Raw genomic sequence first — 17181 nt, 5'->3', positions numbered from 1 at the left:
CAAGTTGGAAGGAAGAGTATAGCAAAACAAAAGGGTAGTTCCTCGCGCTTCTGCTTTATCATCTGGTGCATCGACGGGAGAGAGGCAGGAAATCTTCACTTGAAGGACTCTGATGAAGATGGTCTAACCATCGAAACGTTAGTCATGTTGTGCACTTGAATAAAAAAACTCAAAGAATTACATCTGTGCTGCTCCGGTGTTGTCCTTCAAGTGAAGTATAGCAAAACAGTCTATTGCATCTCTAGAGGGGAAGTGAGATCTGCCTTGGGCTGAATGTATGTAAGACTGAGCTACATATGGTCAATATACAGTATGTAAAAAGGTCGCACCATGCATAGGTGTCTTTATTACACAGACGCGTTTCGGCGCTCTGCGTGACACTGCGTGACACTGAGGAAGGCAGAGCGCCGAAACGCGTCTGTGTAATAAAGAAACCTATGTATGGTGCGACCTTTTTTCATTTTTCAGTTTTACAATGTTTTGGTCAGCACCCTTAAAAGGAAGAGACTAGCAGGCAAGCTGACAGGGGGGGGACAAAGGGGTCACTTGTCCCGTGGCCCATTGAGAAAGGGGGCCCAGAATTGACTCCTCATTACATTGTATGTATTGGGTTTGGGGCCCTTTCAAATGACTTTTTTTCTGGGCCTGGCCTAAGCTGTCAGTGGCCATGCATGGTGGTATAGTTTGAGAACCCCTGATCTAACCAAGACCCCACCTCGTGTAGGTAGTAGCCTACCCTCCCCATGCAGGCTGCAAACATATTTCTTTAGATCCCCCCTAAAGCTGCCTAGCCACGGCTCACTGCGTGGGCTTAAGTGGCCCCCACCTGGGCCCATCCCATAATAACCCCCCCTCATAACGGATGGACGCCGAGAGGGTGTTATGTTCCTTTTAAGAAAGACTAAAATGCTTTACGCCGTATTGATCTAAGCCTCCCAAAGCACCAGCGAGGAAGAGGTGGTGGTATAGGGCTAACTCAGACCTATTTCAAGATGTGAACAACAACAACAGCAGCACAGACGGGAACAGAGGCAGACATGCAGGGAGAGGAGGCTAGGGACAGATGCAGCGAGAGAGAGAGAGAGAGAGAGAGAGAGAGAGAGAGAGAGAGAGAGAGAGAGAGAGAGAGAGAGAGATAGAGGGTGTGAGAGAGAGAGAGAGAGAGAGACAGACAGACAGACAGACAGACAGACAGACAGACAGACAGACAGACAAAATGATAGAAAGACTGGGAGAGAGAGACAGAGAGAGACAGAGAGAGAGAGAAAGAGAGACAAAGATAGATAGAGAGAGGAAAGAGAGAGAGAGAGAGAGAGAGAAAGAAAGAGCTAGAGAGACGGACAAAGAGAGAGTGAAAGGGAGAGAGGTGGAAAAGAAAGAGAGGAGAAGGGAGATAAACAGAAGAGGCGAGCTGTGTCAAATGATCCCGTTGGTGAGCAACAAAAAAGTCACCATTTGTTTTTCACCCTTTTCACCATTTAGTAGGCCTACAACCCTATAGCTGCTGCACATGGCCAGCAGAGGCTGGTCGGGTGATCAGCTCCCATATTGAGTTAATATCCTGGAATGAGGCATTACCTCATAGCTTACTCTTCCAGAGGGCTGGACTCGGGGAGAAATAGGGGCCGGGCAATTTTGGGTTAAAGGGGCCTCTCATAATTAGCGGCGCAGAACTGACTTCCTGGTGGGCCCCGCACCCTTGTGGGCTCCTATTTTCAGAAATGTAAAAAAAGTAATGTAATTTAATAAAGTTTACTTAAAAAAAACCCCAAAAATTTCTTAAAATAGGGGCCCACGAGCGTACAGGGCCCACCACGAAATGCCCGCTATGCCAGATGGCCAGTCCAGCCCTGCTCTTCCAGACCCTTCACTGTGCCGTGCCCACCCCTCCTGCACTGCACACCCACTCCAACTCCCACTCCTTTCTTCCCTGAAGCCATCCCTCCATTCGGTAACACTTTACGTGACACGTTCCTGCATAACACATTCATAGCCTCTGTTATAAACTCTGCACGAAGCATTAATGACCTTTTCATGACCAATTCATACCAAACCTTTCATGAACCGAGTGGACGGAAAGACAGCAACTTGTCAAAATAAGTTAAACAAAGCAGCATTGGGGGTTTTATTCTGAACCGTCAATTAGGCCTACTTCTGATTTTGACAAGCTGCTGTCCTTTTATCTTCCATGTCTATGAAAGCTTTGATAGGCCTATGAATGTCTTATGGAATAGTCATGAATTCCTCACGCAAAGTGTATAACAGCTGCTATGAATGTGTTATGCAGTGACACGTCAAGTGAAGTGTAACCCAGTGGTGTAGTCTACGTAGAACGCAGGTATACGGAGTATACCACTTCTAAATTTAAGGGGCTTCAGTATACCCACTTAAAGGCCAACTTCCGATAAAACTCAGTTTTACTCACTCCTTTCGAAGATCGGACGGTCACCCCAAGTTAAACTCACTTGCAAGGCTCTCATAGCGGTGCGTCAACTCTCCTGGCTGTGTTTCCCGGTGTTTCCCAATTTACATCAATAATGCAGAGAAACGAGCGAATCACGAAAGCCTTTCTGTGTTTCGTCACGTCGAAAGAAGGCGTTGCCCACAAAGGTTTATATCGACCCATTTATCTAAAAACATGTCGAGTAATTTTTTTCTGCTTGTTTTCAAAACAAGCAACGTCTGGTGGCCCGAAACATAGCTTAGCTTAGCTATCAGCTGGTTGCTACTCTCAGGTACACACACAGCACAAAGCCTCATACATAAAGCCTGCTCACTCCGGTTGCTCCGTGCCTACAGCTCGCCTAGGGGTCGCTGTCGAAAGAGCACAGCCCTGAATGGAGCCTGCACGCCTCCGTTGGCGCCCCTATAGTGCAGTACCACCCGGGGAAGTGGCGACTCTGTTTCCCATTACATTCCCTCCAGGAGCTGGAGGACTGAGCCAATCAGAGACGCGTTTCTTTGAGAGCAGGAGGAGTGAGCCAATCAGAGACGCATTTCCACGAGAAACACGGAACACTCTCTCGTTTCTCCACAAGCCACCTTGCCAGCTTGCAAAAACGTCTTGAAACAAAGCAACCAGAACGTTTTTTAAAACAGGACCAACGCGTAACACATTCAATAACAATTGGGAACACGGCAATATTGTTTAAATTACGTTGAGAGGCGATCTTTAAAATTGATCGATCCATTATGTAGAATAGCACAAATAGATACAGTAGGCCTATACCCACTTCAAAAAATGCACAAATATACAGTATACCCACCACAAAAAATACAGTAGACTACACCACTGGTGTAACCCTACATTCTACCTTCCTCTCCTCCTTGCTGCTGCTTCCCTAGCTTTCCTGAAAGCTATTCCTATGCTCTCCTCTAAACAGTTAATAAATGCAATTCAGCACTTATGAAGGGAGTACCATGGGGCCAAATACTGTATACAATGCTAAGACAACTGTCTTGATCAAAGTTCAAGAGAGCTCTTGTGCACAAGCCCTCAGCAATGCAGGTGCAGGTGTGAGGCAGTAGAAGGTGAACAATGAACAAAATTCAAGACACAACGCTCAGTGCTTACTGTTCTTTTTCTTACTTTATTTTTCGGTTCGCTCCGAAAAATAAAGTAAGAAAAAAAAAACAGTAAGCAGTGTGCATTGTCTTTTGAATTTTCTTCACAACTCTCTAGATGTTTAAATAAAATTGTGCTTTTAATTGTGCATTCTGTTCTTCATTCTTGCTTTTTTTCCTTGAAATTATCTCTCTATCAATTTCTCTCTTCTATCCACTTTCTCAAAATCGTCCATCGACAGTCAAGTTTATTCTCCTCCATCTTCTTCCCTTATGCTTTCCTCTCCTCTCCTCTCCTCTGCTCTGCTCTCCTCTTCTCTCCTCACTATGTATTCCTGAAGCCATCCCTCTAGATCCCTCAAGATTTGGTTTGTGTAATGTATATCAGAAACTCCAGTAATCACATGCCCAAATGTGTACAGTAAACCAGGTGTAACTTGATTAAAACAAACTGGTACCACTTTATTTTAGAGTTACATCTATTAGCACTAATACATACAAAGAGCATGTACTGAGGAAAATCAAACATTTGCTAGGCATGAATTCGCAAATGTCTTGTTTATGCACATTAAGGGATTTATTACCAATTGATGCTTAGTAAGGTCTTATTTTTGGCTTAGTACATGCCTTACAAGTTACTTATGCAGGCATTAACATTGTATGTATTAGTGCTAATAGATGTAACCCTAAAATAAAGTGTTACCAACAAACTCATATACAGTGTCAAAGGTGATCCACACACTGAAGAGCTCCAGTTGTTATGTTGTATGTCAATGATGCTTCAAGCCCTTATGGCCCTTCATCACACTAAAAGGCCAGTTACGTAAACATACTGCATATACCATGTGGGTAAACACTTGCAGATGTGCAGTGTACCTTGATATCCATACTGTGACAATAGAGTTCTTTTTTTTAAATGTTTTTATTTTTTTTATTTTTTTATTTATTTTTACTGCTGCCAAGGAGATTATGTTTTCGTTCGTGTTGGTTTGTCTGTCTGTCTGTTTGTTTGTCTGTCAGCAGGATAACTCAAAATCTTATGAACAGATTTGGATGAAACTTGGTCTGCACTGGTCTGCACTCTCTGAGTGCATTTCTAGAATGTAGAAGGAAGAGTATGGAGATAGGGGCAATAGTGAAGTATGAGTTTGCTATAAATATACCAACAAAATGTAAAAATAAAAAAGTAGAGGGCTGGAGGGCTGCGGCATTCAAGTGGTAAAACTGGTGGTGATTTGAAGGTGCTCTTTGGCCAAGACGTAGAAAATATCAAAAAAAGGTAGTACGCCAAGGCACTCTTCTTAGATAAAACCGCTTTATTATAAAGGCTAGTTCATGTTTGAACTTAAATAATTAAAAATACTGCCACTGCCTGGTGGCAAAATCTATCTATCCTTTTTAATAAAGCGGTTTTATCTAAGAAGAGTGCCTTGGCGTCCGGCCCTTTTTTTTAAAATGTAAAAATACTCAAAGATAAATCTTTGCCACGGATGCAAATAAATACCAATAGCTGACGTATTAGGAGATTTGCTTTTTCCCTGAACAAGGGCACTACAAATGATTTTAACAGGAAATGATGGCTGAGATATGTATTTCCATTCGCATGTCAGCTCCAATAACACTTGACAACACGGTTCACGTACAGTACAACCATTTCCCCCGCACTAGCATCAAGGCAGCTTCCATTTGCTGCAACTCTGCGGGTGTTGAAGCAAGTGTTTTTTTCACAACAGGTGAGACACTGCGGTATTGGAGAGGTGTAGGCTACATTGTACGTGATCAAACTTAATGTTAGAGCGAAACATTTCCCACAGGAAACATGCTGGTATGCCCGTGTCTACAGAGAGTAATAAAAATAAACCCTAAAACAAAATGTGACAAATTATTCAATAAATTACCGTTTACTTTCAAATGGTGCCTGACTAAATATGCGTCTGCATCATAGCATGCTGAGTTTTTGCTTACGAATATGTCTTTTCGAATTTCCTTCTGGGACTCCTCTTATGCTAGTTAGCATAATTCCTCATTTGTCAGTGCACAAAAATTGTTTGTAGTCACGTTTGATGTCTCCTTCAAACGAGCAATTTTCTGTGAAGAGGTGAAAAGTGCTTGTTGATTCGGGACGATCATTAAATGGACCATCTGGAGTTTGTTCAGCACAAACAGTTATTTGATTTTGCTGTATGCAAATGAGAGTTTGAGGAATGTGCCTTTTGTAAGGAGTCCGTCTGCCCCCGATCTCCCACCAAAAGGCAAAACCAGATGATGAAAGATAATCGTATGCAGCAGCCAATCCGGCCCCCCCCCCCCCCCCCCCCCCCCCCCCCCCCCCCAACACACACACACACACACACACACACACACACACACACACACACACACACACACACACACACACACACACACACACACACACACACACACACACACACACACACACACACACACACACACACACACACACACACACACTGTAAGAAATACCATCTGCCTCAGGATTCCAGCTTCATTTAAATCCTTATTGTAAGTTGTCTGAAGTTTTGTATTGAAGCTTTGGGTTGTTTGAACACGCTTCACAATTTTTCAATTCAAAGCTTCACACAACTTCTGATAAAAAAATAATGACATAACTTGGAATTCTGAGGCAGCTGGTAAACTTCAAGTTAAACCATGCTTATCTTTTTACAGTTTTATAGCAGACTAAATTAACTATATAAGTCATCATGACTTATCACTGATATCATATTTTACAGTGCATTTTCCAGTCTCTGAACAGTCTCCTTTCAGTCTGCCAACAAAGGCAGTAGCATCAGTAGTCTTGCAATATGTGATATAGCTAAGCAAACATAGGCCTACATTAAAGGGACAGTTTGGTCAATTTCAACATGCCGTTGTATTGCTCACGCTACCCTTGACTTGTCAGTACCTGGTGATGCCACATTTTTCGGCTCAGCCCTTTCCGAGATATGAGCAATTCTAATGGGGGCAGCGTTTGTTTACATTTTTTAAAAATGAAACATAGGCCAACTCCAAATATTTTCCCAAAAGGTACTGCTGTTTGCTAGTTGTCTACTGATGTTTCATAACCTTTTGGATGCTTTTGGGAATAAATAAAAATATTTTTTTGAAATGTAAACAAAGAGCTGCCCCCATTACAATGACCAGGATCTCGGAAACGGCTGAAGAAGAAGAAAAAAAAATCTCAGGCACTGACAAGTCCAGGGTAGTGTGAGCATTACAACTGCATGTTGAAATTGACCAAACTGTCCCTTTAAACTATGCCACTTCAACTCATTGACAGAATACAATTACTATGAGATAAGCCAATGCGACCTGGAATTGCCTCCTCCCTGAATCAATAACAGGGCCTGGTTTTTATGCTCCAGAGACCGAGTAGTCGCTTACACGTACTTACTCAGTGATCCGTTCAGACAGAAAATACAAAAAGACTAAGGTGCTGTTTCCACATAGCTGGATATTTTTATTTGTGGATATTTTTTTCCCCTGGTTGCATTGATTTTGGCCTTCCGTTTCCACGTAGCAGATATTTCAATTCCAGGTATAAAAAGCAGGAGAAAAAAATATCCTGTTCAGGGGGCTGAAACGCATTTGTTACAATGGGATTTATTTTTATCCACATGTTGCGTTTACACCTCAACAGGACAAAAAAATACCCTGCTGAAAAAATATCCTGCTACGTGGAAACAGCACCTTAGATTTGCCTCTGACTAAGCCCTAGTCTGGGTCCCATCTACTGTAGTGGAGCTGTGCTCACAATGTCCCCAAATAGAAGCACCCGGTTCCCTCTAAAACAGGCCGACATCTCTTTATAACTCAATCAACATCATCACCACCCTTTGCCAGCTGTTAACGAGAGTGTGAATGATCACAGACGTTTCGCACGTATGCACACACACACACGCGCGCGCACACAGGCACACGCTCAAACACACACACACAAGCGTGCACACACACACACACACACACACACACACACACACACACACACACACACGCGCGCGCGCGCGCATGCATGCACACACGCACACACAGGCAAGCACTCAAACCACACACACACACACACACACACACACACACACACACACACACACACACACACACACATACGCACACTCTCTCTCTCTCTCTCACTCTCTCTCTTTATCTCTCTCTCTCTCTCTCTCTCTCTCTCTCTCTCTCTCTCTCTGTGCACCAAGAGCTCACAAACACATTTTACTGTGTAGTGTAGACTGTTAATAACCAGCTTTGAGAATCTTGCGATAAATAGCCACTCTCTCTCTCTCTCTCTCTCTCTCTCTCTCTCTCTCTCTCTTCTCTCCCCCTGTTTTGGTGGTAAACAGCATTTCTCGGTTAGCGGAAGTCTTGGGCTTAGATGATAAAGGTTTTTATCAGCAGCGCAGGGTGTCAAGGGAGGCTTGCAGGGGGTGGGGGTGGGGGGGTGCTTGCAGGGGCGGAGGGCTTCCACACACGCAAACACTTCTCACCCACCGACCGACCAAGCGACCACCATCACCACTAGCTGGCCACACACAGCTGGCCACACACACACACACACACACACACACACACACACACACACACACACACACACACACACACACACACACACACACACACACACACACACACACACACACACACACACACACACACACGAAATTAAACAGCCCATTCATTACTGTCCAGGCAAGGCGATCGCTCACCCACACCACCACAATCAAAGCCGCCAGGGCTTTGTATAAATTCTGCCAGAAGTCACACAATGCAAAAAGCATGTGTGACTTCTGACAGAATTTACAAAGGCAAGAAAGAATGATTTGACTGACTTACTCGCAACAGTTACCAAATGTCTAAATATAGCCCTGCACTAAATGGGCAGTAAAAAGTTATGAACGAGCACACACCACCACTTACCACAGTGCTACAACAAAAACAACACTGCACAATACACACTGAGCGAATGAGCGTATAAAAAGAGCCAGGGTTGGACTGGGACCAACAAACAAACATGGGCATTTTTCTCATAGATTAGCCCCTCACCCAACCCCCCCTGCTTTTCAACGATAGGAGGATTAGCCCAGTCCACTGTCTATATTAAATGTAAATATAGATATAGGCGTAAATATAGACCAGAGGGCCGCCCCGGCTGAAATGAGGGCCATTGTCTGAGAGGAAACAAACAAACAAACAAACAAAAAACAACAGCATCGGCCCGGAATACTGTCGGCCCACCGGGAAAATACCCTTATATGCCAGATCACCAGTCCAGCCCTGAAAAGAGATATTTCTCTGGACACAATGTTTTTAAAATAACAAATGAACTACCAAAGTTGGAAGCTTTCATTTTATGCCACCTGCTAGAGTCCTAAACAGCCCTCTCGAGTCTGGAGCTGCACAGTACAGGAAATAGTCCATGCATTGCCACACAATATAAAATGATTGAACTCAAAACAAACATCGGCTTTCTACATAATGCCTTGACATTCGTTTCAGCCTATATGTACTGTATATTATAGGTAACATAATACGGGGAAAGAGAGTAATGGATTAATTCCGAAGGTTTAAGATGATTTGTTGTAGAACTTGGAGATTTGAAAGAGGGGAAATTGGTGAATAAAGTTTCCCCCCCCCCAGTGACATACAACAGAGACATAATCAAGGGTCCGCACAATAAATTCTGCAGTGCTCATTTAACACTAAGAGAGTTGATTTGACACAATTTGGACTTAAATGAACTCTTTAAGTGTTGAATTAACACCACAATATTTACTGTGTAGTATCTACCTGAAGTATATTGCACGACTTAGCAATACAACTTGATTGCATATAATGTATGTGCAAGGTATGGCTTGATTTAGTACATCGTTAGGAGGTTTAGCCTTACTGAAAACTCCTAAACTTTTAGGAAATGAAAGAATACCTTTAAAACTGTAGCTTTTGGAGAAGGTTGTATAGAGTGTAAGATATATATATACATACATTACAGCTGGAGAGGTCAAGCTTTCCACACTAGGGGCAGCATTTGAGCGCAGACGTGTGTGTGTGTACATGCGTATGTGTCTATGTGTGTGCGTGTGCAGGGCTGCTGAAAGCTTTGGCTGGGCCCGGGAGAAACTTATCTGAAAGCCTACACCCAGTACATAATGAGGACCCAATTCCTGGGCCCCCTCTCTCCCTGGGCCCTGGACAACTGACCCATTTATTCCACACCTATGAGCTTCCCTGCTGTGTGTGTGTGTGTGTGTGTGTATGTGTGTGTGTGTGTGTGTGTGTGTGTGTGTGTGTGTGTGTGTGTGTGTGTGTGTGTGTGTGTGTGTGTGTGTGTGTGTGTGTTTGTGTATGTGTGTGTGTGTGTGTGTGTGTGTGTGTATGTGTGTGTGTGTGTGCGTGCGTGTGTGTGTATGTGTGTGTACGCATTGTTTCCATTAGATCAAGGGCAGTTGTACCTCACAGAGAATGTCCCTAGGGGTGGCTATCCCTCTCTCTCCCTCTCTCTCTCTCTCTCTCTCTCTCTCTCTCTCTCTCTCTCTCTCTCTCTCTCTCTCTCTCTTTCTTTCTTTCTTTCTCTCTCTCTCTCTCTCTCTCTCTCTCTCACACACACACACACACTGCTGCAGCTCTATAAAGTCCTCCTTCTTCATAAGCACCTTTCCAGTAAAGCATTACTAGCAATGACTTTACCCGTCAATTTATAGTTCTGCAAATACTTTAACGGCACAACTCCCTCAGCATGATTGTTTTCACGTTAATCACGATTTTTTTTTTCATCAAGAATGAGGAGAAATGGGCAAGGGTTCTTTTTTCCGACATAAACACATGCACATGGCAAGATTGCATAGTCGTCTGCTGACATGCACATACATAGCATTTTATAATAGCCAACATTTCTAGACAGAAATGCAATGCAAAAAAAGATTGCAAATTTAAAGTTAATCTTATATCTGTATACAAATCTGTAGACCTAAATATAATTTTGATGCACTCTGTAAAGTGCTGCTCAACATCAGGCTCACAAATTGCATTTCATGCTTACATGGACACATGACATGATTTTTATAGTTTAAGCAATATTGTGGATATTTATACGATTTTTTTTTAAGTGATTACATGCTTTCAGTGTAAGCAGGATCATTGTAAACAGCAAAAAGCACCCCCCAAAGAGATGATTTTGTACTTGGGCTTGTTTCTCATAACTCATCTTTTATTGCGTATGGACATTTTAGTTGCTTTCAAAAAGCTATAAATGGACTATGTGCGCATTCATGTTTTTTTATGCCTGCCGCTTGAGTGCAGTTCATTGTAAGTCTGCACTACGCAGGCAATCTTGCCAAGAGTCATGTGTTTGGGGTTTTTGTAAGTGAATTTGAAAAAAAAAATGGATGCCATAACCGGGCCAATTACACCAATATCAAGAGAATTAATTGGTATGCTTCTGCTGCGAGCCAACAAACAGTGTATTCACAGCCTCAGCTGCCGGGAGCCGATACAGGGGTCGGGTCCTGACAAAATAATAGCTTCGCACATTTTTAAAAAGGGTGTCTGTGATTTAGAGAGCTCTACTTAAACAAGCTGTCAGGGGTGTTTGGAAGTCCACATTGTGTAACACACCAGGAATATAACAAGGAGGCTATACCTTGAGTAAACTGAAAAACTGCCAGCTTTCACATTCACATATTAATCTGCTTATGTCATCCTCTATTTAAAATAGCCTGCGGAATGGATGACAAATGCGCAATCTGGGGGTGTTTAACGTGCGTTCCTGTCTGGCCCGTGGGCATTTTATTTTGCAAAATGTGAATCCTGTGGGAAAGACATTACCTGGTAACTCTGCAGTGCTGTTCCCACAGATATTTCTCCAACAGCGACCACTCTGTATGTAACTAAGCTACAGGCACAAGATAAGACCACTGTGCTGAGCTGACTAAACGTCTTGTTGCATAGTGCAGTGGTTCTTAACCTTTTCTTCTGAACGCACCCCCTTAGCTGTTCCCAAGACAAGCTACCCACCCCCATCCCAAATGTCTACACGTGTATACGCACCCAAAAAAATGATATAAGTGATTAATTACAATGATTCTTACTTTAGACATTAATCAATACTTAAATGAATTTACATGGGGACGAAAACAAGGTCTTAATTGGTCTTAATTTGGCCTAATTATAATGGTTGGAAGCTGAATTTTGGTTACAACCTCAAAACAAACAAAACTGCGCGCACTCCCTGAAATCTCTGGCGCACCCCCAGGGGGTGCACGCACCCCAGGTTAAGAACCATTGGCATAGTGCATATTGTGGGTCCAGACACACACTAGCAGCTACTTTGTCAGTTTTTTGTGTTTTTATTTGTTCTCACACAAAAATGAGAACTATTGTCTCTCCTTGTATTTCAGAGCATAGAGTTTCATGTGCAGTCACTGAGGGGGCTCGCAAATAACTCTGCATACTTATGAGGTGAGTGCGTATACACAGTGAAGAATACACTGTTAATTCTACACTTAGAGAGTTGATTTAACAAATTCTGGAGTGTCTTTTGTCCCAGAGCACTCTCTAAGTGTTGAATGAACAGTACGTTTTCTTACTGTGTACCTGTAATCTGAAAGGGGCTTGCAAATAACTCTGCATTCTTACAAGGTGAGTGAATCTGAAAGGCTGAGGTGAGGTCGGAAACCTAAAGCCGCCCGCCCATGACACGACACGACACCACGGTTATAATTAAAATGGACTTACAATTCGGTCTCGGGCTCAGACAGCTCGCTGAAGTGCGTGCTGCCGTTGGAGTGTGGCGGCCCGGGCGAGTGCAACTCCTGGCTCCGGTAGCTACTCTGGCTGCTGCTGTTCAGGCTGCCGTTCCCCTCCTCCTCCCCCACCTCCGCCATCGTCGGCGCCATCGTCATCAACGTCGGCCTGAAATCAGGGCCCACAGACGTCAACGTTGACACGGGCGGGGCGGAGGAGGAGAAGGACGGAGCCTTCTGGAACGCCCCGCCGGACCCCGACCCGGACCCGGACCCGGCCGCCCCCCTCCTCATCATCCCCGACTCGGCTGAGCCCAAGAAACACGGGCATCGAGTCCTCAGCTCTTTGCACAGGGAGTTCATGCGGGGCGTCGCGCCCAGCCGCAGCGACAGCCAAGGGCAGCCCAGCAGGTTCTTGAACGCGGCCCGGAACTCGGGGCTGCGGCAGTAGATGATGGGGTTCAGGCCCGAGTTGATGTAGCCCAGCCAGTTGAGCAGGCGGAAGATGAGCGGCAGGATCGCCGTGCGGTCGAAGGCGCTGATGATGTTGGCCACGAAGAACGGCAGCCAGCACAGCGTGAAGGTGCCCATGATGATGCCCAGCGTCTTCAGGGCCTTGTGCTCCTTCACCATCGCCATCCGCGATGGACGCCGCCGCGAGCTCTTGCGCCTGGCTGTGGCCATGGTGGTGGTGGTGGTGGTGGTGGTGGAGGAGGAGAACGACGAGGAGCTGTGGCCAACACCACCACAACCACCACCACCACTACAAACACCACCACCACCACCACTACCACCTGAGCAGATCTGCCCACCGCTGCTGCTGCTACTGCTGTTGCACCCTGTCGCCATGGGTAGGTTATTGTTCCTGTGCATGTTCTGCTGCTGGTTCTGCTGCTGGAGATTGTGTTGGCAATGCGGTTGTTGGTACTGTTGCTGTTGCGGTTGTTCTTGCTCCGGTTGCTGTAGCTCAGCGGCGGCGTTGGCGTTGGCGGCCATGCACTCGTTCTGGAAGCGCTGGCGGCTCTTGCCGATGAGCCTGACCTGCTTGGTGGCGATGATGAAGACGCGGGCGTAGACGAAGATCATGATGAGCAGCGGCACGTAGAAGGACACCACGGAGGAGACGATGGCGTAGGACATGCTGCTGACGAAGTCACAGCAGGTGATGTCCTGGTAGCAGTCCTGCGCCTCGGGGTCGTCGGCCATGGACAGGTGGTTCATGATGGGCACGAAGGAGATGAGCGCCGACACCACCCACACCACGCACACGATGAGCCGGGCGCGGCACTTGTTGAGCAGCACCTTGTGGCGCAGCGGCCGCGTGATGGCGATGTAGCGGTCCACGGCGATCACGCACAGCGTCTCGATGCTGGCCGTCACGCACAGCACGTCCACCGAGGTCCAGAGCTCGCACGACGTCCGGCTGAGCTGCCACTTGCCTGTGACCACGACGGTGGCGCCCAGGGGGACCACCAGCACGCCCATGATGAGGTCGGCGCACGCCAGCGACATGATGAAGATGTTGGTGGTGGTCTGCAGCTGCGAGTTGCGTGCGATGGAGATGATGACCAGCAGGTTTCCCAGCACGGTGACCAGGATGATGAAGACCAAGAAGCCCAGGAGCTCAGGGATAGGTTCCACATGGTAGAGACTGTTGGTGTTGTTGTCAAAATCAATGTTATTGCTACTGCTGTTGCTGCTGCTGTTCATGATGTTGGTTGAAAAAAAAAAGTTACTTCCTTTTTTTTCTCGTCGTCGTCCAAGGTCAATAAACATGCAGTTAAGAAAATGTGGGAGCTTTTATAAATGACCTGCTGACAAACACCTAGATAGGGAAAAGAGAAACAGAGAAATCATCATCATCAAAAAAAAAACATTGCTTCAATGTTTTTTTGTGAATGTTAAGGGAGCTTTTTCTGATATGCTCAGAAGAGAGGTTTTTCAAAATTGTGTTTCTAAAGGCGTGCACAAGATACAGACCGTTTGGGTTGGTAAAACAAATGACAGCCTTGAAAACCAATTTCAATTTTCTCAAGTTTCTCTATAGCAACAAAAAAAGTTCCATTACCTTTCCATCAACGTTCCAAAGGTCATTGACGACCCAGGGAAGAGTTCCTTATATGTTTTCAAGAGCAACATGATTTTTATCACATTTCGAGCTTCAAGTGTTCATCCAAATGGTAGGAAAACATTGTCGAAATATCCATTTTCGGGGACCTGGCCAGCGCGGTTGAGAAATCCAGTAGAGTGCCTTCAGATCTCCTAAAGCTCTCAGGGAAAGAAGTAAAAAAAACAAAAAACAAAACAAAAAATCCCCCCTCAAAATCAGGAGTCCATGTTGTCAGTCAGTTCAGTCCTAATGTGGAAAGTTGGGTGAAAAGCATGAGGCTTTGCAATCCATGTGTGTCTGGTGGCATAGCCTGTGGCCAAGTGTTTCAAGCAGTGACGGCAGAGAGAACCTGAGAGACAGAGTCAGAGGCAGTGCAGCTCCCCCCCCCCCTCTCTCTATCGCTCTCTCTCTATCTGTCTCCCTCCCTCCCTCTCTCTCTCTATCGGTCTCTCTCTCTCTCTCTCTCTCTCTCTCTCTCTCTCTCTTTCTATCGGTCTCCCTCCCTCTCTCTCTCGGTCTCCCTCCCACTCTCTCTCTCTTTATCTGTCTCCCTCCCTCTTCTCAATTGCCCTGTCTGTGTGTCTCTGTCTCTCTCACCCTCTTTCCCTCTTCCTCTCCCTCTCTCTCTCTTTCTCTCTCTCACCCTCCCGTTCTTCCTCACTCACACACATACAAACTCAAAATCACTCACATAGACGGAGTGAAAGTCGCGTTCAGCCAGCCTGCTCTCTGACTTTAATCGTACAAGTAGAGGGAGGGGAGGAGCCGGGAAGTGTGCCTGTGCCGAGGGACTGCCTTTGAGAGATATAGGGGCTGCATACTGAACGGATGGCCATGTGCCATACCTCATACACATACAGTGTTGCCAGATTGGGCGGGTGCCCGCCCAATTGGGCTACTTGGGATGAGTGTCTGCGGGTAAAAACGGGAAAAATTGGCCATTTGGCGTTTTTTTGGGCCCATAGAAGTCAATGCAATTTGTTGAATTTGGGTAGAATTTAGCGCATTTTGGCGGTTTTTGAGAAGCTTTTGGGCGGGATTTGATCAGACACATCTGGCAACACTGTACACATAGTTACACTCTGGGGTTATTTGCTTTGCATTGTTCTTTCTGTCTTTCCAAAAATATTTATAGGCTCAACTAAAAAAATATCAGAGTTCATCTCGGAAAGTACCTCATTATTTTAATGTTTTATGTTTAAACAATGAAATCTTTTTTTTCTGTCATGCTGTTTTGACAAAACCGGTTGTGTTTCTGGTTTCAGGTTTCTGCCACAAACTGTTACTTCGTGTAAATCTATCTAGTCAAGTGTCTCTACGTAACTGTCCGCTTGTTAACCCCTGGTCGGTCGCCATCCTCCGCAACAAGATAGCGATCTATATATGAAACTGGACGAACTTGTTCCTGGTCATGTTCATGTTCAACACCACCACCACCATCAGTGCTGCTGGCTGGCTCGCCAGATACCAATCTCCAGTTCCAGTCCCGTCGCAGGCAGCGCAGCCCTGGCCCGGCCCGACTAGGCCGATGCCAATGCCCCTGAGGCATTATGCAATGCATTCCAGGAATCAGTGTCACCCATTCACACTGACAGAGAACACGGCTCCCTGTCGAGGGGACCTGTCCATCCACACATGGTTACACTCCTCATCACCCACCGGTAGCCTAATAGCTGTGAGGTTTTCCATTAGGGCTGTTTGCGTAGCTTGACCCCGGAAATACATTACACAGTAAGAGACCAGATGACACGAGTACGAAAATAAGTGGCTACACTTGCTCACTCGTGGTAATTAGCAGTGTAGGCAGGCAGGGCACGAGAACTGACTGCCACTTGCTTGCTAGAGTTTGTTGTTTGGCAGCCGTTTCCTTGATTGCGGGCGGTCTTTATCTACTCTGCTACTGAGTGTCAAGTCAACCCCCCGCCCTCCTCCTCACCTCCTCCCCTCCCTCCTCCACTGCCAACCTAAAATACAACACCCCCCCCCAGCCCCCTATCTCCACCACCACCAACCACCACCCCATAAACACACCCCCCAGCCCCCTATGTCTACAACTACCAACCTCACCAAAGTCATACCCGACTTTATCTTCTGTGCAACTGAGTGTCAAGACCCCCCCCATACCCTCCTTCACTCCTCAACTCCTCCCCTCCCTCCACCACCACCAACCTCAAATACACCACCATCCCCAACCCCCCTCCCTCAACCACCACCAACCTCAAATACACCACCACCCCGAACCCCGTCCCTCCACCTCCACCAACCAAACTCAAACCCAACTTAATCTTCCCAACTACTGAGTGTCATCCCCCCCTCCACCACTACTCAAATACACCTCGCAACACACACACACACACACACACACACACACACACACACACACACACAACCCCCTCCCCAAACTCCAACCCGACTTTATCTACTCTGCTACTGAGTGTCAAGTCAACCCCCCGCCCCCCCCCCACCCCCACCCCCCCCCCCCCCCCCCCCACCCCCCCCCCCACCCCCCCCCCCCCACCCCCACCCCCCCCCTCCCAAACTCAAACCCGACTGCCCCCTCCCCCCCCTCACAGGAAGCCAGCGCCCTCCCTCAGGCCCTGCCAGCGCACCAGCACTAAAAATAATAGATGCTTATCTGGCCTGCACTCACGCCAACGCGGGCAGTGTTGCCAGATTGGGCTGTTTCCCGCCCAATTGGGCTGCTTAGGATGGCCGTGTGCGGGTAAAAATGGCATTTTGCAGGAAAACCTG

General features: G+C 46.2%; 1 protein-coding gene across 1 annotated transcript in view; it reads right to left on the bottom strand.

Annotated features, from left to right (window-relative positions):
* adrb3a (adrenoceptor beta 3a) overlaps positions 1-15115 on the bottom strand; it is a 39155-nt gene extending 24040 nt beyond the window's left edge. Inside the window, exons 1-2 of the mRNA XM_063194837.1 lie at positions 14389-15115; positions 12313-14145 (exon numbers count right to left, since the gene is read on the bottom strand). Of these exons, the coding sequence (XP_063050907.1) occupies positions 12313-14096 (1784 nt within the window). The 5' untranslated portion in view covers positions 14097-14145; positions 14389-15115. The remainder of the gene's footprint in view (positions 1-12312; positions 14146-14388) is intronic.
* Positions 15116-17181: the final 2066 nt, after the last annotated feature.

The sequence above is a fragment of the Engraulis encrasicolus genome, chromosome 3, assembly GCF_034702125.1.
Source record: "Engraulis encrasicolus isolate BLACKSEA-1 chromosome 3, IST_EnEncr_1.0, whole genome shotgun sequence".
NCBI classification, from domain to species: domain Eukaryota; kingdom Metazoa; phylum Chordata; class Actinopteri; order Clupeiformes; family Engraulidae; genus Engraulis; species Engraulis encrasicolus.
The sequence above is the reverse complement of the archived record's forward strand: the minus strand, read 5'-3'. Positions and strand labels throughout refer to the sequence as shown.